Raw genomic sequence first — 26359 nt, forward strand, 5'->3', positions numbered from 1 at the left:
CAATGTAATGTTGGTGAGAGCTCCTATCACTTTGTACCGCCAGTGGCTGCTCCTCTGCACACAGGATGGCTGCTTCAGCCATCTCCTGCTTGCTTGCTGGCTACTGCTTGTTCCGCGTGGCTTCAGCCCAAGTCCAGCTGGACCAAAGCTGACTGATGTTGGTCCTTGCTTTCTGATGTTCTTGGGCGATTCTTATTTCAGGAACATGATGCTGATGCTCTCGGATTGAACTTTGATGTGGCTGTTGATGGTGGAGCCACTGGTCTGTGGCCTCTCTACCTTATCACCTGCAGAAACAGAGGAAAGCAACATGGTTGCTTTGGGGTTGTCCCAGCAGAGTTGGCTGCAGTGCTTTGGGCCCATCTCCAGATGTTGTCTCTTCTATGTGGAGTCAAAAACTTGTGTCTCTGTGCTTTTAAGTAGCATCAGTAAGTAATGCTAAAACAGCACTTTGATTTCTTGGCTGGCTCAAAGCAGTAGGACTGGTCCTGAAATTGTTCAGACATGCTTGCCTAGACAGTTTGCTTGAGGAAATTGGAATGGGAAACATCTAATTTGGATCTGTTTTTACTTACTGTCCTGTCTGTCAAGGTTTGCTCTGATTCTGTTTGCCTTATGAAAGGAAGACGCTTGCCCATCTGCCAAAAACAACACAAAAAAATCCCAAAACAACAAAACATAACCAAAAAACCTGCATGATTTTCTTTTCCTGCAGGAGCATCTGCTCATACCCTTTCCTGCACGAGGAACACGAGTGATTCTTTGTACTTAAAACTGTCAGTGAAACCCGTTCTCAAACCTTCTCAAACCCCAGTCTCTTGATCTGAGAGGTTTTGTTTCTTGTGACACCTCAACCAGAATGATCTTTGCATATGAAGAAGCATGCCTAAACCCTAACGTCTTAAGAGCTGTGTGGTTTTTTTGTCTCTGTTTCGATCAGTGAACTTGCCAAAATGCCTAAATTTTGTAAATAGTAGAGGAATGATGGCTTTCTGTGTGACATAAATGGTTCAGCCTTAAGTTCTAAAAATCTCCTGGGTGTTTGGTCAGCTGTATCTTGCCTAACTGTAGGCTTAAGTACCTTCCTCACCCCAGCATACCACAGCACCACTCTAATGTGCCCTCTTAAGGGCTGTTTGCAGTTTGACTTTGCCGTCTTGGAGAGCTCCCTGCCTGTTCTGAAGCAAAGGGTAAGGCTCCTATTATTTATACTACTAATGTACTTCTATGGGAGCATGCATTTAATTAAGAAAAAAATTATCATCTGAAGGAGATACTGGGAAGACATGCTCCAGAAGTAGTAAAACAAGCTCTTCTTTACTTTGGGGAAGCATATCCAGCTTGGATATGTTCCAGTCATTAAATAGTCTTCTGCAAATGTCAGTGTCATGTTATTCTTCTTCAAAGATGGAGATCCTGCACATAGGGAGGGCGGGTCTGCCATGCTGTAGATCATCGGACAGCAGATATAAGTGTCCCTTAATTGTGAGCATCAGCCCATAAAAGGGCTACAGCTGTACTGGCAGTGTCTAGCACCTATGGTGTCGCTTAGTGAAGCAGTATTTTATGCTAGAGCTGCTGGCAAACTGTTTTTCAAATATGTGGCTGTTATGTTGCTCTGGTCTTGTCTTTTTTTTTTTCCTGTTCAGTCCCTTGAGCATGGAAAACTATAATCCTTGCTAAAAGGGCAGATATTTCTGCTTTCAATTTCTAATACAGCTAATTAATTGATAGTTACTTTAGCTCCACATCAGGATAAAAGTTCAGATGATTATAAAGTTTTATCCAGCTGCTTTTCAGCTACAAGGGTTTGTTGTGGAAGGGAGGAGGATCCTATAAAACCTTCACTTTTATCACTGGTGCCAAATTATTCCTTTGCCCCTGCAGTTAGGGCAGCTGGCTCGCTGCTGTGCGTCTTGCATGTGGTTGAGGATTGGGACTGGGAATCCTGCAGTCGTGCCAGAGAGACTGGGAGGTGATCTGGTGCTTCCAGGCTGTTGTACCCAGTGCACTTTGGCCTCTTCCACTTGACAGCAACACAAATACCACTTAAACTGAGACCTGAGGAAGAATCCTGCCTACGTAATGCTCTGGCCAGTTTATTTAAACTGTGTGTGTAAGAAAGTGTCAGGTTGGAGGTTTTATTCACCCATTTGTCCTCGAGGGAGTAATCCCAGTAATCGTACTTGATTCCTTTTGCTATGTAAACATCTGCCATGAAGCAATCCCAGCACTTCAGTGCAGAGTATTGCCCATCTGCACAGGCTATGTGTGTGTGTATGCCAGCAGAACTACCACGTTCTGCTTCTTGCATTGACTCTTACAAAGCTTGTTACGGATGTATCACTTCTCACTTTTCCTGCTGATTAAGGTTTAGTTCCATGTTAGGAACTGGATCCCGTACTGGCTTCTGTTGGACCACTGTCAGAGTTGTATAAAATGTTTCTTTTTTATTATTATTTTTTAGTGAAAATATCCCAAGCATTTTTGAATCAACAGCTGGTGCCTGCTAGGCAGCACTCTTTCGGGCTGCCTGCATCTCTTAGAAACTGAGGCTGGGCCTGATTAACTTGGGCCAAGAGCAAGTTGCAGGAAATCCTGCGTTCCTCCCAGGCAGTCTGTGGTCTGTCTTCTTGATTACAAGCTTCCTATTGGATAAATAGCACTAGCTTGTCTTTTCTCCAGTTCTCTGATGCTTTTTTCTTCTCTGTGTTCTGTGATGTTAGGGTTTTGCCCCTGAAGGTTTCATTGGATGGTGTTCAGGTGCAGACTTCGAAAGTGGAGGATAAAATTGTAACTGTGCTTTTGATTTAGTTGGGCTGGGGGCCAGTAGCAAAAATCATTAAGTAAGTGTCAAGATGTTAACAGCATAGACCATTTGATGTTGGTGTGCAGTTGCCTTCTAAGCAAGCTCTCCTTTTCCTCCAAACTTGTCAGCTAAAAATGCTTGCCTGTTGAATGATGATGCCAATTCGCCCTGTGTCAGTCTTTGGGAATTCACAGCTTGGTGGAAAATGAAGTGGGACGTGAGGATCTTGGACTGAGCGATGGCCCAGAAATCTACCCTTCTCCCCAAAACGATAGGTTAAGTGAGATGATGAGATTTACCCAATGCCTCCCAAATTCACGTTCAGATGTCATGAGCTACGTGAAGATGACCTGTCTGTATCTGATTTTGAAGCTCAGTGCTGTGGATGTTAAACTATGTTTCCCTATTGAGACAGTTATTTTTCTGACGCTTTAATTGTAATAACTGTTTCACAAGAAGAAAGGACTTGATGAAACTGTTCATACTCTATTTATCTATGACAGTTGAAAATATTTAGAAGTCACAAAAGGAGTGCAGGGATATCACAGCTTCAAGTTGGCACACCTCGAAATCTCTGGAAAGTTTTTGTTTTCATCTTTCACTTATACCATGGCTTCTCTTAAGTAAATAAACATTTTCGTTTTATATATATATATATATATGGTATTACATATAATTTTATATATTTAATTATATAGTTTTATATTTTTATATATTAAAAATTGTTTAATATAGACCAAATTGTAGTTACTCTGGCTTCTCAAATCTTGAGCAGGCATGCCTGAGGAAAAGATATTTCATGGGCCAGCAGACCAGGACATTTTATCCTGTATTTCAGTGAAACCTTTGTGTTCTCTCCAGGCAATTGAAAAGCACTTTTAAGCTTCGTTTGTAGTTAGGCATCTGGTCTTTAAACACTGGTTTGGGTTTCAGTTTAGAACAGTAGATAGTCTTCATGGAAGTGTGAGAGATTTACATGTTTGGTATTATCAGTCTTATGGGATGAGGGTGGATCAAAAATACAATATTCAAATTTTACCAGTTTCAATTTGTAAATTGGTATGTAAGTGGTCCAGGTACACACTTGACCTTCAGTATGTGACCAGTCTCATCCAGTGTTCCTGGTCTGCTTCATAAGGATAATTAGGGTTCAGCAGCACTGGACTCCCATGTCTGGTAATTGAGTTGGCAGCACAAGCATTTGAAATAAGCAACTGTAGAGCAGAGGTCATACGTGGTAGTGTTGTTATTGACATAAATTGCCACGCTGACAAGTTGTAAGTGCTCCCATTTTGATGATTATAAATTGTTTTCCTATCCGCAATTTCTTTCTTCCAGCTTCAAACACTGATTCAAGAAACTGACCCCGGTGCAGATTATCGCATTGACCGAGCGTTGAACGAGGCCTGTGAATCGGTGATACAGACTGCCTGCAAGCACATACGCTCTGGAGACCCAATGTAGGTGGCTCTCAGTTACAACTGATTTTTGTTTCTTCCGGGCATCCCTGAAGATGGTGTGGCTGACCAGTATAGATACTAAAACGTGTTCAGAAATTATGGACTCCAAACTAGCAATTCTTACAGGCTTGGAGGTGTGAACTGAGCTCGGTCTTCATTCCAACTGTATAAGCAGGCTAGTATTTTTATAACAGGGCTGGTTTAGCACTGGTGAAGGATGTAGCTATCTCAGGCGCTTGGATTAAATTTGTAACATTTGATGTGCTAATTTCTCTTACTACGTAAGTCTTTAGCAATATCACGAAGAAAAATAAACAGCCTTGAAAGGCCGGTTAAGCAAACCCATACTGAAGAGAGAAATGTCTCCTTTATTCAGGTCTGATATATATTGTCTCCTGAGCCAGATTTTACATAAAATATTCCTTATGATTTTGTCATATATCAGACTTGCTGAGATAACTAAAACAGTGGGATTTAAGAGGGTACAAATGTGCTATACAGTTGGTTTAGATGTCATCTTTTTGAAGGAAGGAAAGGATCCTCACTCTGTTTGAACCTGTTATCTGTGGTTCATTGGAAAGGCTGATTTGGCAACACCAACGGTTAGAAGGAAGCTCAGCATGATTATAAGTCTGTTGCCTAACTTTTTTTACCCTGTTTTCAGGATTCTGTCTTGCCTGATGGAGCACTTGTATACTGAGAAGATGGTAGAGGACTGTGAGCATAGGCTCCTGGAGCTCCAGTATTTTATATCTCGTGATTGGAAGTGAGTACTGTAAAACACGAGTGATCCTCACTTGATGCTTGTGTTTAGTGTTTTGTACGCATTAGCAATTCCTTGTAAAATGGTATAGCTTATGCTTGTTCAGAAGAGGACTTTTAAGCATGCCAGGTCTGTAGGGCATTAATGTTGGGCTGGAACAGAGAAGCAAAAGCTGCTTAGACAAAGTAAGTGTGATGTCCACTTAAACCAGGTACTCACTTAGAAATGATACAACCCTAAAAAGTGTCAAGTTTGAGCTCTGAAATTCAATGCATCTGTAATCAAAAGAATTCTCTCTGGGCTTACTGAAGTTGAAGGTCACTTTCTGTGCAGGTGGCAGCCAGTTTTATCTGCTCTGAGCGCTACAATATGGGAGTTCGGAAAACCAAACTAAGTATAACAAAGAGCCACTGTGTGAGAGGCTCCCTGTTTTCATTTCTGCCTTTTTTCAAATTCTCTAGGTGTGGTTACAGCCTGTAGAGCAGATATAATTCCCTTTGGAGCACTGCGTTTTCAACTTTCTCATCCAAAGATGGCAGTGCTTTGTTTTAAATATACACAGACCCCCTGTGTCTCTGTGGGTTAAGATGAGGAGAGTATAAATTTGATAAATATGGCTAGTGAAGAAAGAATAAGTGTTTGGCTTTTCTTCTGAAGCAGGTTGAGAGGTGAGGAAGTAGAGTACATCAAATGGGGTTACTGCAAGAAATGGAGTAATTGTTCTCAGTGACCACAAGGAAGTAAGGCCAGAAGTCATGGGGTTTGATTACTGCAGAGGGCATTCAAATCAAACATTAAGAAAATATGACTCATAGCTGTATCTATGGGCAGCACTGCCAGTAGTTAGGACCTGACATGCTCAGTGAACCTTCTGCTTTTAAAATACATGGGGCTTCATGGACCAGAGAGTTTAGGGCTTTGTGGTCATTTATTTGGTCATCTTGATAACTGTCTCCGTGGGTAGACAAGAATACTTCGCTTTTTTCCTCCTCTTCCTGTATCCCTTCATTGCTGGTTCTCCTGCCTTGCCATGTTTCCAGCAGGTAATTAATTTCTTGAGCCAAATTTAAGTGATTGGAAGAAGGAAGACTGAGTATTTGCATCTTGCTGGCAGTAAAGATAATTTAATTCATAATGCAGGCTGGGCAACATTAACTCATCTTTCTTGTTTAAGCAGTGTTTCCTAGGACTGGCTTATAAAAACTGTTGTATTAACTGCACCTAGCACAGATGCCTGGAGGAGAAATTATTTTCTTATTATCATTATTTATATAATTGTGTCCACTGATAATCACTTGGTGTTTGCCTTCTAAAGTGTTGTAGAAATCTGAAGTTTCCATTTTGGAAACTTGGCAATATGTCACTGAGCTTTAATGTATTAGATATCATCTTAAGAGACTGGCACTTGCAGTTTTCTTGCATGCAGAAGTAAGGGATGCTGAGTCTTCAGTTAGCTCAAACCCAGAGCAGACAATAATCAATCTAACTCAGATTTTTATGAAACTGGCATTTCAAAATGGCAGCAGTACAAAGTACACATAAGATATCCAAGCAAAACATGGTACGTACCTGCCTTTCTGCTGCTTTAGGACATCAAGGAGATGATTTCTCATGTGTCAGCGTTTGGCTGGCATGCTGCAAAAGAGAACGGGAGGCGCTTCAAGAAGCATTGAAAAATTAATCTGTAATTAAAGACCTTGGTGTATTTTTGCAAGATTAGGGCGTTGATTGCAAATTGAGTGACAGGCATTTTGCGACCTCTTGGTTCCGTTGGTTAGATGCTGCTGCTGAATGGTGTGTTGGTGTATGAAACTTGGAAGTGGATTTTTCTGCCCCAAAAGCATTTCAGAATATGAAAAACGTTAAAGGTTTGAATGAAGTGCTCATGATAACTCTTCTGTTTGCAGATTGGATACAGTCCTTTACCGCAAGTGTCAGGGAGACGCCTCCCGTCTATGCCATACCCATGGCTGGAATGAGACTAGTGAGCTGATGCCTCCAGGGGCTGTTTTCTCCTGCTTGTACAGGCATGCGTACCGCACAGAGGAGCAAGGAAGGAGGGTAAGTGCTAGTGTGCAATTTACTGCTCTTTAATCTGTGATAGACGGGTTGCATGGCTGTTTGGAAGTTGGACACCTGCTAAAACTGCAAGAACTTGCAAAAGCTACTTAAAACCATTTACCATAGGTGGTACTTGCACTGCTTTGGATGCCCAACTCCTCCTCAAGCGTGCCTTGAAGGTCTGTGTTGTTGTAGCCGCATCAGGATGTAACAATTGCCCGCAGGGGGAACCGTGTGCTGACAACATCTTATGTATGTATGTTTAGGCACAGTGCAAGTCCTTCCCCTTGTCTTTCCAAAGAGGAATGTGATTCCTTATAGATAGCTAGCATAGCTGCAAAATTGGTTTTGTGCAAAAAGGAGTTCCAAGCCCAGCTTTCCTAGGCTGTTACTGATTAAGTTTTGATTTGAGTACAACTTCAGATTATAATTCATTAAATTCTTCCTATTGATCTAAAACATCCTTTCAGTTCTTTGGAGCATACTGTACTGGTAAATGTGCTTATGCTGCCTTTCACGGAGACAGTAGGGATCTGACTTGCTGCTGTGCAGTCTGGAGATCCACCGTGGTCACATTTGTTTGGTTCAGAGCTACTCTTTTCAAGTTTGCTGCCCTCTCGTGCCTTTATCAAGACACTCCCTTGAAAGCAGCTGGTTCCATTTCTTTTGGCGCTCCTAGCCACAGCCCCTAAGAGTTGGTGGGTCTACACAATGGCCTGGCTTAAAAATTAATTTCTACAGCTTGATTTAAAAGGTCTTTTGTGGCAGAGGTCAAGTATTGATTGAAAGCATCTCTCTTTTAGGAATAATTTTTTTAATGCAGCTTCTTAGTCTGCTGAGTTGAGACTTTTTAATTCCCTTTTATATTAGTGCTGACCAAAGAAATCAATAGCCTCCCTGCAAATAATCTATCAGAGAGAAAAGGCTTTTAAATGTATTTTTCTTGTGGAAAGTAGGCTAAGGGAGCAGCTGTCACTTTGAAATTTAGCATTTGAAAGCAAACTCATCAGAGATCTGTAATTTTTTTCTAGTGCTGTCCACAGAGTGCTAGGTAACTTCCAGTAGTTCGGATTTTTAAATCTATAAAGTTTTAAGCCTCGACCAGTGCATTTTAGGTCTGACAAGCACCATACCAGTATCCCTTGATTTTCTACAATTTGTTGTTTCCTCAGTCTTGCAAATGCTGTCTCTGATGTGCTGCAGTGGGGATTGCTGATGAGAAGTTACAGCTGCACTATATTGCCTTATTCTGGGCTTCTTTTTTGGTGTTGAGGGCATGAGCTATTTTGACTTTCTTTTCCAGAATGGTCTGAGGCTTTGAGTGAAGGGGGCATTGCAGCAGATAATCTAGGGACCTACCTTGACATCTCATTTCAAAAGCAAGGTGAAGGTTTAAGAATATAAAATTTATTTTAGTGGAATGAAAGGAGCCTCCATCCAAACTAAATGACAGAGCTCCAAACTCTTTTGGAGCCTGAATCGCTTGCGGGAGCCCTAGCAGGCTCATGCTGAGCAGTTCAGGATTTGTTCTGCACTTTCTGGGGTTGCTGATGGCATTCGTGCTCGCTCAGTACCTTACCTGACAGCATCTTGTTTGCACTGTAGGGATTTAGAGACGCTCACCGCTCTTTGCCCTCTTTGCAGCTATCACGAGAGTGCAGAGCAGAGGTGCAGAGAATCCTCCATCAGCGTGCCATGGATGTGAAGCTGGACCCAGCCCTGCAGGACAAGTGCATGATTGACTTGGGAAAGTGGTGCAGTGAAAAAACGGAGACAGGGCAGGTACTGTACACAGTAACACTGCTAATTCATTTGCAGAGCTGGAGGGGTGGGAAGGGCAAGAAAGGGGATAAAGGGACATCTTACTGTTAGCTATATTAAAAATGCTTTTAGTTTGAAGCATAATCTACACTGGACTGAGAGACAGAGGTGAGATGAAGCTTTGCACCTACTGCATGGCTTCAGTAGGTTCAAATGTGTAAGGGAACGAGAAGGACTTTTTGATGAAGGAACCCCACCCCACCCTGACTCTTACTTTTAATATTCTGTTACAAGCTTGTCATTTCCCACATAAACTTTATCCCATTTCCATTTGGCAATTACTGACATGCTTCCTGTGTTTATACATAACTGAACTAACATCTGCTGCTACTTAAGAAAATTTCAACAAATACTTTCATGTTAAATTGTTGTGCTCTAGTGTAGCTGTAGGGGAGGAGCCGTTTAACAGCAGATGCGGCAGAACATACTTCATTGTCTTTTTGAAGTGAAGAGCAAATTAAATGTGATATTCCAGAAGTGAAAGCACATCATGCTGCTTTTGAGAACAAGCAGTTACATCCTAGACCAACATTCTCAATAACTACTATATGTATGTGTTCTGGGAGTGCCAGTAGAGGAGTGGGATTAAATGACTTAAGACTTTACAAGGAGGAGGGCAGTTTTGTGTGTGTAACACTATTTCAAGCCCAAATTTTCAAACTGGGTTCTTGGATCACACACTAAAATGTCTGTTTTTGTAGGAGCTGGAATGCCTTCAGGACCATCTTGATGACTTGGTGTCTGACTGCAGAGACATAGTGGGAAACCTCACTGAGCTGGAATCTGAGGTGAGCAGTTTTCAGCCTGGGTTAAAGGCAGTAGTTGAGCATGTCTAGTTAAGCATGTCATTTTGATAGTGATGAAAAAAATGAGGTTAGAGTAACTGCAGAAATGCAGCGCTCTGATCAAGCAGAGACCATCCATTCTACCCCATACAATGTAAGTTTTCATGTGGGATTCTTGAGGAAGAGAACTGAACAGCAGTTCAGGATTTTAGGCTGGTGATGACATTTCTCCTGCTTAAAATCAATAATGGTGCTGAAACTAAAATTTCTTGCCCAGGTAACCCAGTTACCCTTAGTACAAGTCAAGATATGTCATGGGACTTAATTTCTTCTTGGTCTTGCTTGCAAGTAGTTTTGAGTACCATATTGCAACTTCCCTCCCTCTGTCCCAAAAATTTTGCAAGAAGTAACTGCCAGGTGCATCATTAGAGGCTTTCAGTGAGGTCAGCAGCTTTACTTATTTTATGAAGCTGCATATTTGACTATCTTGGCCCAAACTTTTTCCCGTGTCTGTTAAAGTTTACACTGTGCCCTAGGGAGAGCTTCCTTCCAGTGGTTATAAAACAGTTTGCTCAGAACTATTATTAATCTTTATCTCCTGCCTAGGTGTAAGGTGATCTCTCGTGCTGTAGCATCCAGTTTGCAGAAGGTTGGCTGAAATATCGAAGCAATGAGTTTCTGTGGAGAGCAGGCTCTTCCCTTAAGCTGGAAGGCTTGTCTTGCATTTGCCATGTTGTTGGCAAGAGTGACCCCTAGGATTTCCAGAACCGAAGGGCAAAGCTCTCTGGATTGCATCTTTCTAAAACCCTTATAAACTGGCTTGACTTTAACTTGTTACCACAGGTTTTTCTCAGAGCCTTTTTTCTTGTCCATTCACTATGAAAATGAAATACTGCGTATTTTTTGCAGGACATTCAAATTGAAGCCTTGCTGATGAGAGCGTGTGAGCCCATTATCCAGACATTCTGTCACGTGAGTGGTGTTTAATAGTGTGAATGTCTTTGGGGGAAGAAACACTGTTTGGGAAAGGTTAGAGATTTTTTAGTATTAGTTCTTGGTGTTCATGCTACACTTCAAAAGTAAAATCAGACATAAGCAGTTACAAAAGTCTCTAATTAAAAAGCCACCCTAAACCAAAAATTGTTAGTTCTATCTAGTATTCCTGCTGTTGTCAGAGCCCTAGCATAAAAGCTAGAGTTTGGAGATGAAAACTGCTCTGTAGTTGGAAAAAGGCACTCTTTGCAGTGGGTTAAAAGCTGAACTTTTTTCCTTCCCCTTGCCTTTGAGCAGTGTGTCTAGCCACTCCACTCTGTGCAGCTGCTCAGCATTGCTGAAATAACTTCTTTCATTGCTCTAGGATTGAGTTGTTACATAGCAATGAAGGCACCTAACTGTGGTACTTCATGTAAACATTGAGGCTCTGCAGTATGTTCTCCTGAGTCTATAGTGGGCATGTGCCTGAGATGATTCTTTTCTGGACTATGTCTATGAATACTTGCATGGTACAACTCTCTTGTGGTCAGTTAATGGTGAGTGTAAGCTCACAATACAGTGAGACCGTAAATTCCATTATTTCCTGGTCACAGTGGGCTCAAAGAGGATAAAAATCATGACTTGTAAGAGTAGCTCATTTTTAAGCCTTTCATCTCTTCTTCAGGAGGTTGCAGATAACCAGATTGATTCTGGGGACCTGATGGAGTGTCTAATACAGAACAAACACCAGAAGGAAATGAATGAAAAATGTGCAATCGGAGTTACTCATTTCCAGCTGGTAAGCAGTGCTTTTCTCCACTATCAACGGAAGCCTCTTCTGTTCGTTGAGGATGTGAATTAGCTAATTATGAAACCCCTCCTTCTTTGAAATTGATTTCTCACTATTTAGAGTGCTCTTGTGAATTCAGACAGTGGTACTTGCGTGCCTGGTCATAAATGGTCACTTCTGGAGATGATTTATTTTCAGGTCCTCCTTCCTTCCTGGCATACGGTAGATAGGTCCCAGCTTCTTCAGCAGTGCAGTGTCCCCCTTGCTTCCCCATTAATAATAAGTTGTGGACGAAAGCATTTACTGATTGTATAATTCAACAAGTGTTCTTTTGGGCAGCATTTTTCTTTTTTATTTTTTTTTTTTCCTCCAGGTGACCAAAGTTGGTTTTTTTCCTCATTTCTCTTTTGCAGGTTCAAATGAAAGATTTTAGGTTCTCCTACAAGTTTAAAATGGCTTGCAAGGAGGATGTGCTGAAACTTTGCCCCAACATCAAAAAGAAGTATGTAGCACCTGACCAAACAGCAATCTGAATGTAGAAATACGTGGCGAAGTTAGAGGATATTTCATGATGGGAGAGAAAGCGCTGGACTTCCTTTTAAAGGCTGATTGTTTTGTGTGTTTTCCCTTAGTGACTGTGTTCTGCAGATGCTTAAGTTAGAGGCATTGGCTGCCTCTTTAAAATTACTTCTGCTTTACTCTTGCATACAAGCCTGTCCTCTTTATTTTTCTTGCTCTGAAAATAGCTAATGGTTATGATCAGTGGACTGCATGTCCCAAGATGTTTTATATCCTTGCTAGATTCACTGTCGTCTTAGATGCTGGCTACTGTTGTTCCAGTTTCTGGTCCGGGAGGGAAAATATCCCACTTATTTTAGCTGGTTTATTCATCTCAGTATAAGGGTTTTTTAAATGGCCTACTGCAATGATGTAAGGCTAAATTATACACAAGGTCAACCCTGTTCGTGGATAGCAAGTCTATTTCCATTTTATGATATAAATGCCCTTCCCATAATGCAAAAGGATTGTTTGCAATGCCATGTAGGTATTCACCTTCACCTATTTCTCAGATTAAGTAAAGCTTTTCTAAAGTTTTCATGTGATTTAAGAGCAGAGGTCTTGCTGGGCAGGGCTGTGGTGGGATTTCGAATATCTTCCTGTCTGCTGGTCTAGCCTCCGGTTAGATAGCATCAGATACAGGTTTTAATCATGATCCAGTTGCTCTACATAGAGCTGTACTCAGGTTAGAAGTAAGCATAGATGCACAAGGACTTTATTTTGTGTTAGGATTCTCGGGGTCAGTTTCTGTGATGTTGTGATCTAACACCGGTCTTGGCTGGTCTAAGTGGAGGGTATACGAATAAAAAGCTATTTTCTTTTCCGCAGGGTGGATGTAGTGATCTGTCTGAGCACAACTGTGCGCAATGATACTTTACAGGATGCCAAGGAGCACAGGGTCTCTCTGAAGTGCCGCAAACAGCTGCGTGTTGAGGAGCTAGAGATGGTAAACATGCATGAAACACTTGATCTGCCCACTCCTCTAGCGAGGTCCTTCAATTAAAACTTCCCGGTTTGTCCACCCTGGAAAAAAAGAAGCTCATTTGTAAGATGTATCCAATTTATTTTTTCCACTCTTCTTACAACACGAGGCTCAAATGCCCTTCATGGTGAAAGTAATGATTGTCTAATGCCTTAAATATAGTCTCATGAAGGCTAAGGCAAGCTAAATGGTCACTGGAATTTCAGCTAGAAGTGATTATATTTAGTGTTAGATAGCAACGTGCTGCACATGCTGATGTCCTTAAAAGTCCTCTAGGAGAGAATAAAAGCTTCATTTTACAGACTGAGGAAAGAAGCACAGATGAAGCAACTCGACTCCAGCTGCTCTAAGTTCCTCAGTGGATAAATAGGAGTAGTATGTGTTCTGGTAGGCAAGGCTGCCTCTCAGCTTCCTGCTGCAGTGCTTGCAGCAATACACATTTAAGGTCTTTGTCCAGTAGATATTGTTCGAGCATGAAAGCTTCGCCTTAAGTAGGCCCATATCAGAAGAGGCAGCACGCTTGCCTTTTGTATGGAAAAATTCAAATGCTGGGCTTCACTAAAAGCAGGAAACTTCATTCACATCCTCCAGGTCACCCAATAGATAGGTGGCTATTAATATGTAAGATTTTAGTGGTCTTGGACATTTTTGTTGATGCCCTGTTGGGAGGAGCAGTGGAAACAACTTGCCAGCTCTAAAATTCAGTTTAAACCCTTTCTTCAGTATAAAAAGCCAGCTGATCCTCTGCATGGATTTGCAAAGTTGGTTTCCCACTAATATCACTTCCCACACCCAAGACCCTTAAATTCAAAGAAAGAGACCTGCCTCTTGTGAGAGTTGCTTGCTTTTTGTGAGTAGGTGGCTCTGGTTAATATATTAACAAAGTAAAATAGTCTGTAGAGTCCTACTTAAAAGTTCCTATTGTAATTTATCCTGCAGACTGAGGATATCAGACTTGAACCAGAACTGTATGAGGCTTGTAAAAGTGACATCAAGAATTACTGCCAGAACGTGCCCTACGGCAATGCTCAGGTAATGGATTTTATTAATAATTTATAATTTAATTTGTACTTTCATTTCAGAAAACTTCTGAAGAACACTTCTGCCCCTGTGAGCGCAGCTTTAGATTTGCATTTTGGTATCACCGAAATCTTTCGGCAGTATTTTGGAACATTAAATTTTTTTTCACTGGTTCACAAGCATTAATCCTGGGTGCATGCAATGCTGTGAGCACTTCATTTTTCAGTTAGTGCTAGTTCTAAGCTCTTAGCAGCTGATTACTGCAAATGTTGCTCAAGACTTCTTATGCATAATGTCTGCAAGATGAGGTTTGGTGTTTTGGAGGAAGGCCAGGTGACCTTCTTCATCTCCTTAAATCTTTGTGAGAAAAGATGATCTTAAAGCAAGTCCTGGAAATAAGCACTGGTAATGACTTTTGATAAAATCTTGTCACTGGGGACTTAACTGCACAAATCAGGTGAAGATAGCCATTAGGGCAACACATAGCTGTGCATTTTGAGCAGCATATGACAGAATCACATCAACACTGTTATGGTTGTAATACTGTGTTGTAGATTATTGAATGCCTGAAAGAAATCAAGAAGCAGTTGAGTACCCGCTGCCACCAGAAGGTGTTTAAACTGCAGGAGACAGAGATGATGGATCCAGAACTGGACTACACGCTCATGAGAGTCTGCAAGCAGATGATCAAGGTAATGGTAGTGTGCTGATTTCAGAGGGTGAGGTTGGCATATAAGAGCTCTATCAGTTCTGAGCTTCCCATAAAGGCTTGTTACAAGACTGCTGTGTTGTTTCAGCAGCGTGACTGCTTTTTTGCAAAGTAATCTGTTTCTTAACTCTGAATCAGGCTGAGGTTTCTTCAGGGCTCTTCTCTTTCAACTTTACTTCCTCCAAATATGAGATCAAAGCCTGTGCCCTAGTAAATTTGTCTTCCCAACTGCCTGCAGAATGGAGGAGGAAGTCTGTGCTGAGGCTTCAAATACAGTTTTCCTCCAGTTGGTTTGGATTTGGATTGGCTTTTAGCAAAGGTGAAGAAGTTATGATTACAGAGAGGAGTAACATCTTCAGTTCACTGCTGACTTGGTGCATACGGACTTTCATCAAACTGATAAAGCAGGCAAAATTATGCAAAGCTTAAAATTAAAAATGCTAGCTTAAAGTGGTACCACGTGGAAAGCATCAGTGATTGTTAATACAACCCATGCTTGCACAGTAGCCAGAATTGCAAGACCTGAAACACTAGCAAGTGTGGTCTGTATGCAGTACCCTGACTGCATATTGTGGCCGAAGCAGAACATCTTGAGAATTTATTGCTCTCCAGTAGAGGCTCATGCTCTTTTTTAAAGACCTGTAATCTCACCAAAATGGTGAGGATTAGAAGATACAACAGCCTTATCTTACACCTGCAGAATTAGTTTCCAACAAAAAAAGTTAGTACCGTGGTCTGAATTTTGGGTAAGCTGGTTCACTTTTGACTAGTGAATTCAGGGCAGGAATGGGCAAATTAGTATCAGTGAGCACTCCTCTGCTTTCTCGTTCTGTGTGGTCTTACTTTGTCCTGAGTGTTACTAATGAAGTCTTTACCTGTTGCTTTCTCCAGCCAGCGTTTATGCAGAACAGCAGTATGTGTATAGATTTAAAAGATTCCCTTTTTAGTTTCTAAAATAAAGGGGAGTGAAAGTAATTGAGTATGAGACCAATAATTTGGTGGGTATTTCTTGCAAAATGTGCTGTAATTTAAGAATAGAAAATAAAAGCAAATTTCTTTTGATGCTGCTGACACAAGCTGGTGCCTAGAAGCCAGTCAGGACTGTATGGCTTAGTGCTCACTCCATAAGCAGAGATATTCATGCCCATAGTCAATTTAGAGAGTAGCACTCCTCTTTTTAATAGAAGGTGTTGGGGCTAGGAAGTGTGTTTGTATACCGCTGGGTTGGGCAGGTGGTTGTTCTCTTCTCTCCCATTAATATAGTTGTGGGTTTTTTAAGTGCTTAGTGGTGAAACTTGGGTTTTTTGGTTTTTTTTTTTTGTAGCGGTTTTGTCCAGAAGCAGACTCAAAAAATATGCTGCAGTGTTTGAAACAAAACAAGAACAGTGAAGTGATGGATCCTAAATGCAAGCAAATGATTACCAAGCGCCAGATTACACAGAATACAGGTATCCTCGTCTGAAAAAAAAGTCAATTTACCTGCCTGAGCTGTTGAGTGGTCTGCATGGCTGAAAGAATATTTGCTTTGTTTTATTCTCCCTCATGGTTGACAGTGCACACACTGACTTTATTCAGTCAAATTTTTGAAGGTCAGCATGTGTTTTTGGATCCACTTTATTCCTGAAAAAAATAGTATTTTTTCACAACAGAATTTTATTTTTTTCCCCAAAATTAAATTTACTGGTGGTACAGTGTCATCCAGGGAATTTGTCAAATCTCTTTTGGAGTGATATCCTGTAATCTGAAGAGATGTGTACTCTAATGAAGTTCTGTCATCTTTCCTGGTTAGATTACCGCTTAAATCCAGTGCTCAGGAAGGCCTGCAAAGCAGACATACCAAAATTCTGCCAAAATATCCTGAATAGGGCCAAGGATGATACAGAGTTAGAAGGGCAAGTCATCTCATGCCTGAAGTTGAAATACGCAGACCAGGTGAGTAGAGCTGGTGCATGCAAATGAGAATCGGTGCGGAGCAACACTCATTGAATAACAAATCAAACTTGGGCTTGTGGTCTGTGCAACGTGTGTGTAACAGGCTGTACGTAAATGAGTTTGTATGCTCCTATACAAGTAATATACAGGTTAAAATGAAAGGTGATTGATTTATGAAAATAAAGGTCATTGAGTGGGTTAATGACTTTCTCTGCTTAATAGCGTCTCTCTCCAGACTGCGAGGACCAAATTCGAGTGATTATCCAGGAATCGGCTCTTGATTATCGGCTGGATCCCCAACTTCAGATGCACTGCTCTGAAGAGGTAGGAGAAGTAGCTCCACAGCTACTTTTTCAGGATGAAAACTCCCTTCATGCTTCATGAAGTCCCTTCATGTAACAGATTTTTGTTTCTTAAAATGTGACCTCTCCTGATACTTAAAGAAAAAGCCCTCTGAACTGCTTCTAGCTAGTCAGGTTCTCTGCTTGTGACTTCTGCCCAGTGTTCAAGAATTGCAGTTTCCTGTGCAGTGCTAATGTGAAGTTAATCTTTTCATCTGGGATCTCATCAGTTCTTGTGACTATGGAAAAATACTGCTTTCCTCTTGTAAAAAAAAAAAAAAGTGTGTTAGTTCTCTGGTCTTGTCAACCTTAACTGGAATACAGTCAGACTTTTGAGCTTCCACTTTTGATAGCCAAATCAGCTGTGCCTCAAGCATTGCTTATTTCCTACCTTAACATTATTTCAGTGCTGTTTTCCTCCCTGCCTTTCTCCTCAGTACAGCAATATTGACTTCTTGCTGTTGGGTTTTGAAGGGTATGCATATTGCATGAGCCAGGCTGCCTTTGGCTCTGGGGATTCTGAAGGGGGGAAAGTATCTCATCGTGTTCTCTAGCTGCACCCTGTGATGAACTAATGCATTGAGATACAAATGTGCTAAAAGCCAGAATGATTGTTGTGAACTACTTATGCTAAAACACCTTTTTCTAAATAGATTTCCAGCTTGTGTGCAGAAGAAGCAGCAGCTCAGGAGCAGACTGGGCAGGTGGAAGAATGTCTGAAAGTGAATCTGCTAAAAATAAAAACTGAAATGTGCAAGAAGGTAAAGGAAATAAATTGAATGTGCTCTAAAAGCAGGGATGGGATGCTTTTTCCAGATTACAGCCCAGGCCATGTTCTAGCTAGTATGAAGCCAGAGCTCTGCAAATTTCCTTACACAACTCAGTTCTGGCCTGCAGCAATTCAACTCAGTTTCAATTTGCCAGTGAAAATTGTGCCGACAATGCCTCCTTTGCAATTTCAGGCTTGGATCCTTTCTTGATTATGGTTGCCAAAGTTTCTTGTTACTAATCTGTTCTCTGTTGCTGTCTCCGTTGCAGGCTTCCTGAGTGCTGGGTATGGCCTAGGCACTGGCTATGATCAAGGGCTGTATGAATTGCCCTATGGCTATGGCACCTTATTTCAGTTCTAAATGAAGTAACCCTGGCATATTGACCTTGTATTTTAGATTAATAGGGGTATTTTAATGAACATAACTGTGGTAACCCTTATAAATCAGGACATTTAACCCAGCCTAAACCAGCATTCATAGCCTTATCCAGGGGCAGTGGTGGTTTTTCGCATGATCCTGGATTTACAAAGATGAACAGAAACATTAAGTGGTATGAGTTTTGTTCTCTCTTCTTTTTTTGAGATATACTTGTAATTTCCCCCTCCCCAGGAAGTACTCAACATGCTGAAGGAAAGCAAAGCAGATATATTTGTTGACCCAGTGCTCCACACAGCCTGTGCCCTAGACATCAAACACCACTGTGCTGCCATTCCACCGGGGAGAGGACGCCGTAAGTGCTTGTGCTTTACTCTTATAACCTCTCAGTCCCAAGAGCCTTAAGCTGCATTTTCTTACCAGCTTTATCTTAAGTACAAGATATTTCCACCAGTCTTCTGCGGGTAATAAGGTGGAACAGCTGCAGAGGTGGTAGAAGATGGGTATCAAGAAGTCCTTCCTTGTGTCCAAGGAGGAACCTATTCAATCCTGATACAATATCCTTGCGGCCTTATCTGCAAATTTAATGAGTGTGTTTTACGTTCCATCGTTCATATGGTTACTGACAATAGTGTGTGATACCAGATCCATAACCCTTCTATAAAATCCCTCTTCAGTTAAACCCCTTTGAAAATGAGCTCTTAATACACATGGACTGAAGTACATGGGCTCATTTTTCAGTGAAGTTTATCTCCCACCCTGTATCAGTTTCACAAGATACAGCTCCCAAGCTTACTTATGACAATGTTATATCAGACTGTATCAAAAGCTTCCCTAGAACTAAGCTGCTTCTCTAACAAGCAGATCGGTTTGGTTTCACAAGATTCATTCTTAGCTAATCCCCTTGGTCCTTCTTTCTTTGTGTCAGTCTTTGTCCATGGTTGGCTTCTTTGTTTCAGTATTTTTGACAGATAAAATTAAACTGAAGTCCTTTGATCTCTTTTTTTTTTCTCTGCTTAAACATACTAGTTTTTTCTTTTCCAGTATTACAGAGGGTAGGTAATCTTTACTACACTTTCTAAGTTCATGTAGCAGCTACAGGCTTTGAGACTTCATCAGCTGTTCCAGGTCCTCCAAGACTGAGTTCAGCAAGTTCAGACCACTTGAAGCATCATTAAGCGTTTTCTAACCCATTCTTTTCCTGTTTGAGGTCAAGCTCTTGCACTTTGTTACTGCTATTACATTAGCTAGCTGAAGAGTATGTATGGCTGTTTAAGGAAAGCTAGCGGGGAAGAAAGTTCTGAACTTTCCCATCATTCTGAATTTATCTGGCTTTAAAAATAGCAGTCAAGTATTTTCCTAATCATTATATTTCGTGCTAGTTACCGAGTGCCTTTCTGAAGTTCTGAATATCCTTTATTCCTGTTTTGTCATAATTCTTTTGATGTGTGTTCTGATGTGTTTGCACTGAAGGTGTGCAGAAGTCTGTAGCTTAGAGAGGGATCCGCCTCTTGAGTGTTTGAACTGACAATTGTGTTTAAAAAGTCTGAAGTTAGTTTAAAGTTTGCAGCCTGTTTGCTATGAACAAACGTAACTCTTCACTGCAAAGCAGAAAGCATCCAATTAGGGATGATTCAAGTAAGGCAGCATAAGTATAAAATACAAAATTTTATGTCAGTGTCTGATATGAGCATATAAAAGAGCTTATGAGTTAGCCAAGACACTCTGTAGGCACCCAGAACATCGTGATCCGTTTCCTTTCACAGGACTGTGTGAAAACTCAGGAAGTTAACCGTTCCAAAATATTTTGTTGATCAAAAGAAACTCCTAACAAGCCTAAGGAGATAACACTGTGTTTTTTCCTGAGCTGCATTTGGTTTTAGTTCTCTCTAAAGGGTAGTGGCACAGAATTTAGAGAACAGCTCATTGAAGGTGCAAATTTATAAGACTTTATAAAATTTCACGTAAATCACATGAATTACATCTTGTATATGTACTGTAATTTCTTTTTGGAAGTCAAAATTCCTTGTGCCTCAAAATGCAGTATTAATCATGAATCTCAGTGAAGTTGCTAGCTTGAGGGGTACAACAGGGCTTTGTATATAGTCTATCAGGCAGGCTAGTCTGCTTAGAAAGCTGTGTAACCATCAGCCTTTATGAGAATTGAAGTGTCCCTTTTCAGCAGCCTTTCCATAACATGTTGAAGCCAGTTTCTGTTTTGTAACACCATCTTCTGCACATTACAGAAATGTCATGCTTAATGGAAGCTCTGGAAGATAAACGTGTGAGGTTGCAGCCTGAATGCAAGAAACGCCTTAACGATCGTATTGAAATGTGGAGCTATGCCGCAAAGGTGAATATGTAAAGGATTTCCTTTTTTTTTTTTTTTTTCCTTGCATTAGATCTTTCTGTTGCAAGCTATTTCTGAAAAACTTCAACTGTAATGAAATTCTTGTCTCTGATGTTTAGCATTTTGAGTTTGGTCCAGAAAAATTGAAGTCAGGTCTCCTCTTTTGAACTTGTATATCTCAGTCTCTCAGTGTCTGGGATGCATCCTCCTCAACAGTGCAGAGTTAAAACTGTCTCTTGTGCACAGAGGGCTTGGTCTCCTGTAGAGGAGGTCTGGGGCAATGAAATAGAGTCAGCAGAACTTCCTGTTATAAAGCTGTCTCCTGAGCAGAAGTTCCTTCAGATGAACCATTGCAGGCCTGCTTGTTTGTGGCTCAGGCCAAGTCTGATGATGACAGGAGGCAATAGCAGGACCAGAGACTAAACCTGATGAATGCCAAGGCTGAAGGTCACATGGAAAGCACAGCTTGGCTCATTTATTCCCTTCTCACCTCCAGGTTGCCCCAGCAGAAGGCTTTTCTGACCTTGCCATGCAAGTTATGACCTCTCCGTCCAAGAATTACATACTGTCTGTGATCACGGTCGGCATCTGTGTACTCTTCCTCATCGGCCTGATGTGTGGACGCATCACCAAGCGGGTGACAAGAGAGCTCAAGGACAGGTAGAGCCTGGATTGCCTGCTGAAGAAATGCCTGCCCAGTGCCCAGTTTTGTACAGCCCTCCTCTGTATAGTCTACCCACCCCCTCTTGTGAGAGGAGAATAAAAAAAAAAAAAAAAAAAATTAGAACAGCAGCAGGTGTTGGCTCAGTTTTCCCATCCTGGATCTCATCCACAGCATCTTCATCCTATGAAAGTTTGTGTGCAACATTGGCAACCCAGCCAGCAGCTTTTGTTACCCCTTTGTTAGCAGACTCTCGTTTACCTGCCTGTAGACAAGTCTCTATTGTACTGTTGGAACTGCCTTCACTCTCCAAACCAGACTGATATGACCTGCAGCTCAAGCAGTTTTTAAGTAAATTTTTAAAGAAAGACATATATCTGCATACCGACTATATGATTTAGGTAATGGTTCATACTGAAATCTAGTCATCCTCTGTGGCTGGGTGAAATTGAGGCAGGAAATTAAAGGGTAAATTGCATTACACCACAGTTGGCCTTGTTTTGGACATCTTGCTCATCTTATGTAAAGCATCTTCAGAGCATAGTCTTGGACAACCTAAGGACACCAGTCGCTGGTGTCACCTTCTAGTGAATATCCTGCTTTTGTGACTGTGGATTTTTTTTGGCTGAAAAGATGCCCTCCCTTTCTTCCTCTGCCACTTGCAAGATAGAATAAAATACTGACCAGGATCAAATACTCATGCGAGCTGTACAACTTGTATATCAGTAGATTAAAGACACGGTGTAGACGTGAGGCATGTAGAGCCTGTCAGTGGCGTACAGCGCTGCTGTCAGCGGGAATTAAGTGCCCCGATCAGTTACTCGGTCAACTTTTTTATTAGCGACGATGCAGTAAAATTCTAACACTCCTTTTATTTTACCTTGCTGCTGCTAAGCTATTACTCTTCCAAATTAACTATCTACAGATGGTATTGACACGCTGGTGATACAGCGCTCTGTCAGTGATGCAGAAAGCGACTGAACACTCAACATGCTCTATCTGTAAAACGGTTACTTTGTGGGCTAGTGCAGTGGTTTGTAACTGGCCTGTCTGGGTCTTAATGGTTTGAATGGTAGCACTGAAGAATGTTTTTCATTTCCACAACTACAGTTGATAGCGATGATAACTGATGTTTTCTGGGAGGTAGGACACAGGTGCTGGTCCAGAAGGCCAAACAGGAGTGGATGGGAGGGTGATAGTGTTGTATGAAAGGCAGAAACATCTGGATCTTTAAGGGAAGTAGCTTCCACATTGTTACCATCAATGTGTGCGCTCACACTCTATATAGTTACACTTCAGAACCTGATACTCACACCTGAGTGCCTGAAGAAGGTGTTTTAGAAAAGCTGCACCCAGTAGTTGTGGCCTCTTCTTACCATCATCTTTGTTCCTCAAGTACAAGGAAGCGGGGGAGGTCATAAGCCACGTGCTTTGGCTGAAACATTGAGTGAAATCTAGAAGTGACTGCACGAGAGTCCCAGTGTACAGTAGGATATCCTTTATTTGCCTTTTAGATGGGCTCACCTGCGTGTGCTGCAGTAAAAATCATGTGCCTGAAACTGTCCGACTTAGGCTGATGCTTGAACCATAACTTTATTTTCCCACTTAGCGCACTGCTAGGTAAAACCTGACATTTCCAGTTCTCTGCATTGTTCTCTAGAAGAACTGGAGATGGTTTTGAGACATCTTTGGAGTGTGGGCCAGCTGATTCTGATGATTCTGCGTGTACAGAATGGCGTATGCAAAATACTGTGAGCTTTTGCTGCAACTGAAGCTTTTTGCAAATGTACCTTCATCCCACTCTGAGGATGGACAGCAAACTTAGGGATATGGTTTTAGACTTACTATGCTAGTGAGTCTTTCACAAGCACTTCTGGTTTTATATCAAAGTGTTATGAACACAAGGCAAGCAGTAGCGAAAGTCTGAGCAGTGAAGGTTCGGTGGAGAATTAGTGCATGGTAAGATTGTAGTTAAGTGGTTAGGCAGAACAGAACAAAAATTAAGCCTGAATTCTTTTTCTCACCCCTTTTCCCTGGTGCTAACGGAGCTTAACTGGCCTTCTGTCAATGTGAAGTGGAGCAGAAGAGGAATGGTTGATTGTGTCTCTTGAGGTAGCACAGGTGTATAACATCACAAATGTTAGTTTGGCAATTATAAGTGTATATTGCTTCACTTGACAGAGTGCTGAAATTACTGCTGTAGAGATGGGTGTGTTCGCAGAGCTGCCGGCAAGGGAAGTGGGATCTTTGCGCAGCCTTGCTTGCTTGGCATGAGTCCTGCTTCTCAAAATGTCTATCAGGCATAATTAAATTGTTATCGGAGGGCTTTTTTTAAACTGTTGTGACTTTTTGAAAAGGCATTTTGTAACCTGATTAGCTTGAAAAGCCTAATTAGATGGTTTATTGTCTAGAAATAGCATCTTCCACTAAATTCCAAAAGACGTTGCAGTGAAAATTGTAGGTTTGTAGCCACAGTTCTGAATGTAAGCCCTGTTCAGTTCTGAAGGTGACTTTTTTTAATTTCAGATATAAGGTCGTCTGGTTTTTTTGCTTTTTAATTGGGAGAAGGTTAAGGTAAGGGTGCCTGGAGCGCTGTGTTAGGTGTCTGGTGGTGTTGGTCTGTAGTCGATGGTGTTTCTGACTGTCAGCAGGCTCACCTGAGAATTTGGTTTCAGTGTGAGTGCTCTGGGATGGTGTTATAGGTATGTGTCTGGAGGCCCTCTGAAGCAAAGGTCGGGTACTAAATAAATTTCTCAGATGCCCGTTGTCACTGTAAGGGCACAGATCCACTATTTAAAGGTGTGACACTGGTGAAGGGTACAGGCCATTTTATCACTGAGCATCCTTATATCTTCATGTTTTAAAATGGAACCTCCTGCCACTGCTAGTGACTAAATTTGATTTTTTTCATGACTAGAAATCTATCAGTCCCAGTCTTGAAACATCCTCCTCCTTTTCCTGTATACCTAAAATTCTAGAGGTCTCAAAAGCACAGAAGCCCACACAAGTACTCTTCCAAAAATAACCTGCCTGTGCTGTTGCCAACACAACATCTTGCCTGCAGGTAACCATTTGCCATTGGTGGGGAAAGAAAGAAATGGTTATAAGAAACACTGCTGTTGCCTTGAACTTGAGGAAGCCTTTTTAAGTTCTCTCATCTGATCGAGAGTGCTAGAAATAGCTGCGATCAGCCAAGAGAAGAGTGTTGATGTGGCAGAACCTGGGGTACCCTTTCCTCTTCATGACCTCTCGGTGGAGAAGGCTGCCTTCCACAGAATGCAATTCAGGAGGTGGTGGAGGTTGGTTTTTTTTCTTCCTTGTCACCACAAAACCTCTTGGAGAGCTTATTCTAGACATGGTGACGCTGATGCTCCTGGGGGTGTATGGAAGAGCTAGATGACTGGGACCTAGCAAGGCATGCAGCCTTCATTTCCCCCCTGCTACTGCAAGGGTTAACAAGTTATGTTTCCTGGATGATGGCATGTGTTTAGATGACATGGCTAAAGGGACTGTGCATGATGTGCACCTCATTACGTCACTCCTGCTAGTCCATTAGTGTTCATTCTTGTGGACCTTAATAAGCTTATTTATTGTTTACCTAGTGGGTCTAATCAAGTCCTTTTACTGAGTTTCAAGTTGGGATTCTGCTGCCTTGCTTCTGTTGTTCAGGCTGCTAGAGTAACTCATCTGGGTGGAACAAAATTCCTGGCACTTCAAGTACTGTCCAGCGAGTTGAGTACTCGTATGTCTGTGTCACTGCAAAGGGCTGGGAAAGTCCTAATGAAGTTCAAATAATTCTGTAACAATTTAAACTTTTCACTCAGAATCTGACATCAACTCCATGCAAATATACTCAGTCTTGCTCTGAAAGTATCCACAGTAAGCACATTGTATGAAAAATAATGGAGAGGAGTGAGTGTCTCTAAGTACAGAAACTGACTGCAGGTGGGCACGGAGGGAAGAAACGTGACAAGCCAGAGGGATCACTCGAATCCCATAATGTAGAGGAATTGTGTTCAAGTTGGATGGTGATTTCTGTTAAAACACAACTTTATTATTTAGTTGAAAGATTGTAGTACTTTTTTTTTTTTACTTTATCAGTTTTGTTTTAAAAAAGGTAGTTTTGAGGTGTGTGTGAGTGCATGAGTGTGGTATGAAACCAGAACATTTCATCTAGCACTTCTTTCCCTATTTAAAACATAGCTCTGTGGACTCAAACAGCTGTAGTGTTGGTTTGTATAAAAGTACATTCTTAATTTTGGGGTTCAAAATCTTAAAGGCAGCTCCCAGGTACTGATCTTTGTGCAGTCTCCCCGCCTGGAGGCCAAACCTGCTGGCTTACTTCCACCGATGAGTCGTGGTTAGAGGGGACCCAAATCTCACGCGTGAGGGGAAAGGATTCAGCTGGTAGCGCTGCTTGTCCTGCACTGGGTGGGATTCAGCGCCGTACCCACTCCCCAACACCCAAATATCCTTCCGTAGCTGACCGAAAGCAGGAGATCTTCCTGAGCGAATGGCTGCACCCCAAAATCCCACCCCGCTGCCCCCCTGTATTTACTGAGTAGAAGCGCTTGCGTAGCTCTCGCCTTGGCAAATACTGAACTAGGGGAAAAGGGAGAGGTGTGGCTTTGTAGACACTGATGCCGAAGGGAGGTGATCAGAAGCTGTGATTAACGTTTGTGTTGGACCGGGGAGCGTACCAGAGAAATCAGAGGCGGGTTTTCGGGGAGATGAGGGGTACCCCACCCCGCTGTCCCCCTGGCGAGGGCACTGCAGGCCTCCCCCACAGTGTACAAAACAGACCCAGAGGATTCCTGTTGTACAGCAGAAGCTGTTTGAACTTAGTCTCTTTTTTTATTTTATTTTTAAATGTGACATTAACGCGACTTTTTTTGTAAATTGTTTTCCCTTTCTGTGTATAAATCCTGGCCGGTCCTTGTTTTGGTTTGGTTTTTTTTTTTTTTTTTACATGTCCATGCTGTGTAATTTTGAGATGTTACTGAGATTCTGAACATAATAATGTGCATTTTTTTCTGTACAGATGAAATGGGAGAATTTAATAAAAAGAGTCTGCAGGTTTTTACTTGTTGTAGTTTATTTCTTAGGGCTGGTCGCGCCCGGCTCCGGGGGGGCGGGGCATCGCCTTGTCACTCCCCCGGCCGCCGGGCTGGGGATTGGCCGGCGGGCGGGTGACGCAGCG

At 41.8% G+C, this 26359-nt stretch overlaps 1 protein-coding gene across 2 annotated transcripts in view; it reads left to right on the forward strand.

Annotated features, from left to right (window-relative positions):
* The window catches only part of GLG1 (golgi glycoprotein 1), an 86070-nt gene extending 59828 nt beyond the window's left edge, over positions 1-26242 (forward strand). For both annotated transcript variants that reach the window (XM_074839571.1, XM_074839572.1), the window contains exons 9-26: positions 4148-4269; positions 4934-5035; positions 6940-7093; positions 8738-8875; positions 9616-9702; positions 10609-10671; positions 11357-11470; positions 11875-11963; positions 12848-12965; positions 13941-14033; positions 14576-14713; positions 16055-16178; positions 16520-16662; positions 16885-16986; positions 17657-17764; positions 18383-18503; positions 20395-20501; positions 20995-26242. In XM_074839571.1, the coding sequence (XP_074695672.1) occupies positions 4148-4269; positions 4934-5035; positions 6940-7093; positions 8738-8875; positions 9616-9702; positions 10609-10671; positions 11357-11470; positions 11875-11963; positions 12848-12965; positions 13941-14033; positions 14576-14713; positions 16055-16178; positions 16520-16662; positions 16885-16986; positions 17657-17764; positions 18383-18503; positions 20395-20501; positions 20995-21162 (2091 nt within the window). In that variant the 3' untranslated portion in view covers positions 21163-26242. The remainder of the gene's footprint in view (positions 1-4147; positions 4270-4933; positions 5036-6939; positions 7094-8737; positions 8876-9615; positions 9703-10608; positions 10672-11356; positions 11471-11874; positions 11964-12847; positions 12966-13940; positions 14034-14575; positions 14714-16054; positions 16179-16519; positions 16663-16884; positions 16987-17656; positions 17765-18382; positions 18504-20394; positions 20502-20994) is intronic.
* Positions 26243-26359: the final 117 nt, after the last annotated feature.

The sequence above is a fragment of the Strix aluco genome, chromosome 14, assembly GCF_031877795.1.
Source record: "Strix aluco isolate bStrAlu1 chromosome 14, bStrAlu1.hap1, whole genome shotgun sequence".
NCBI classification, from domain to species: Eukaryota; Metazoa; Chordata; class Aves; order Strigiformes; family Strigidae; genus Strix; species Strix aluco.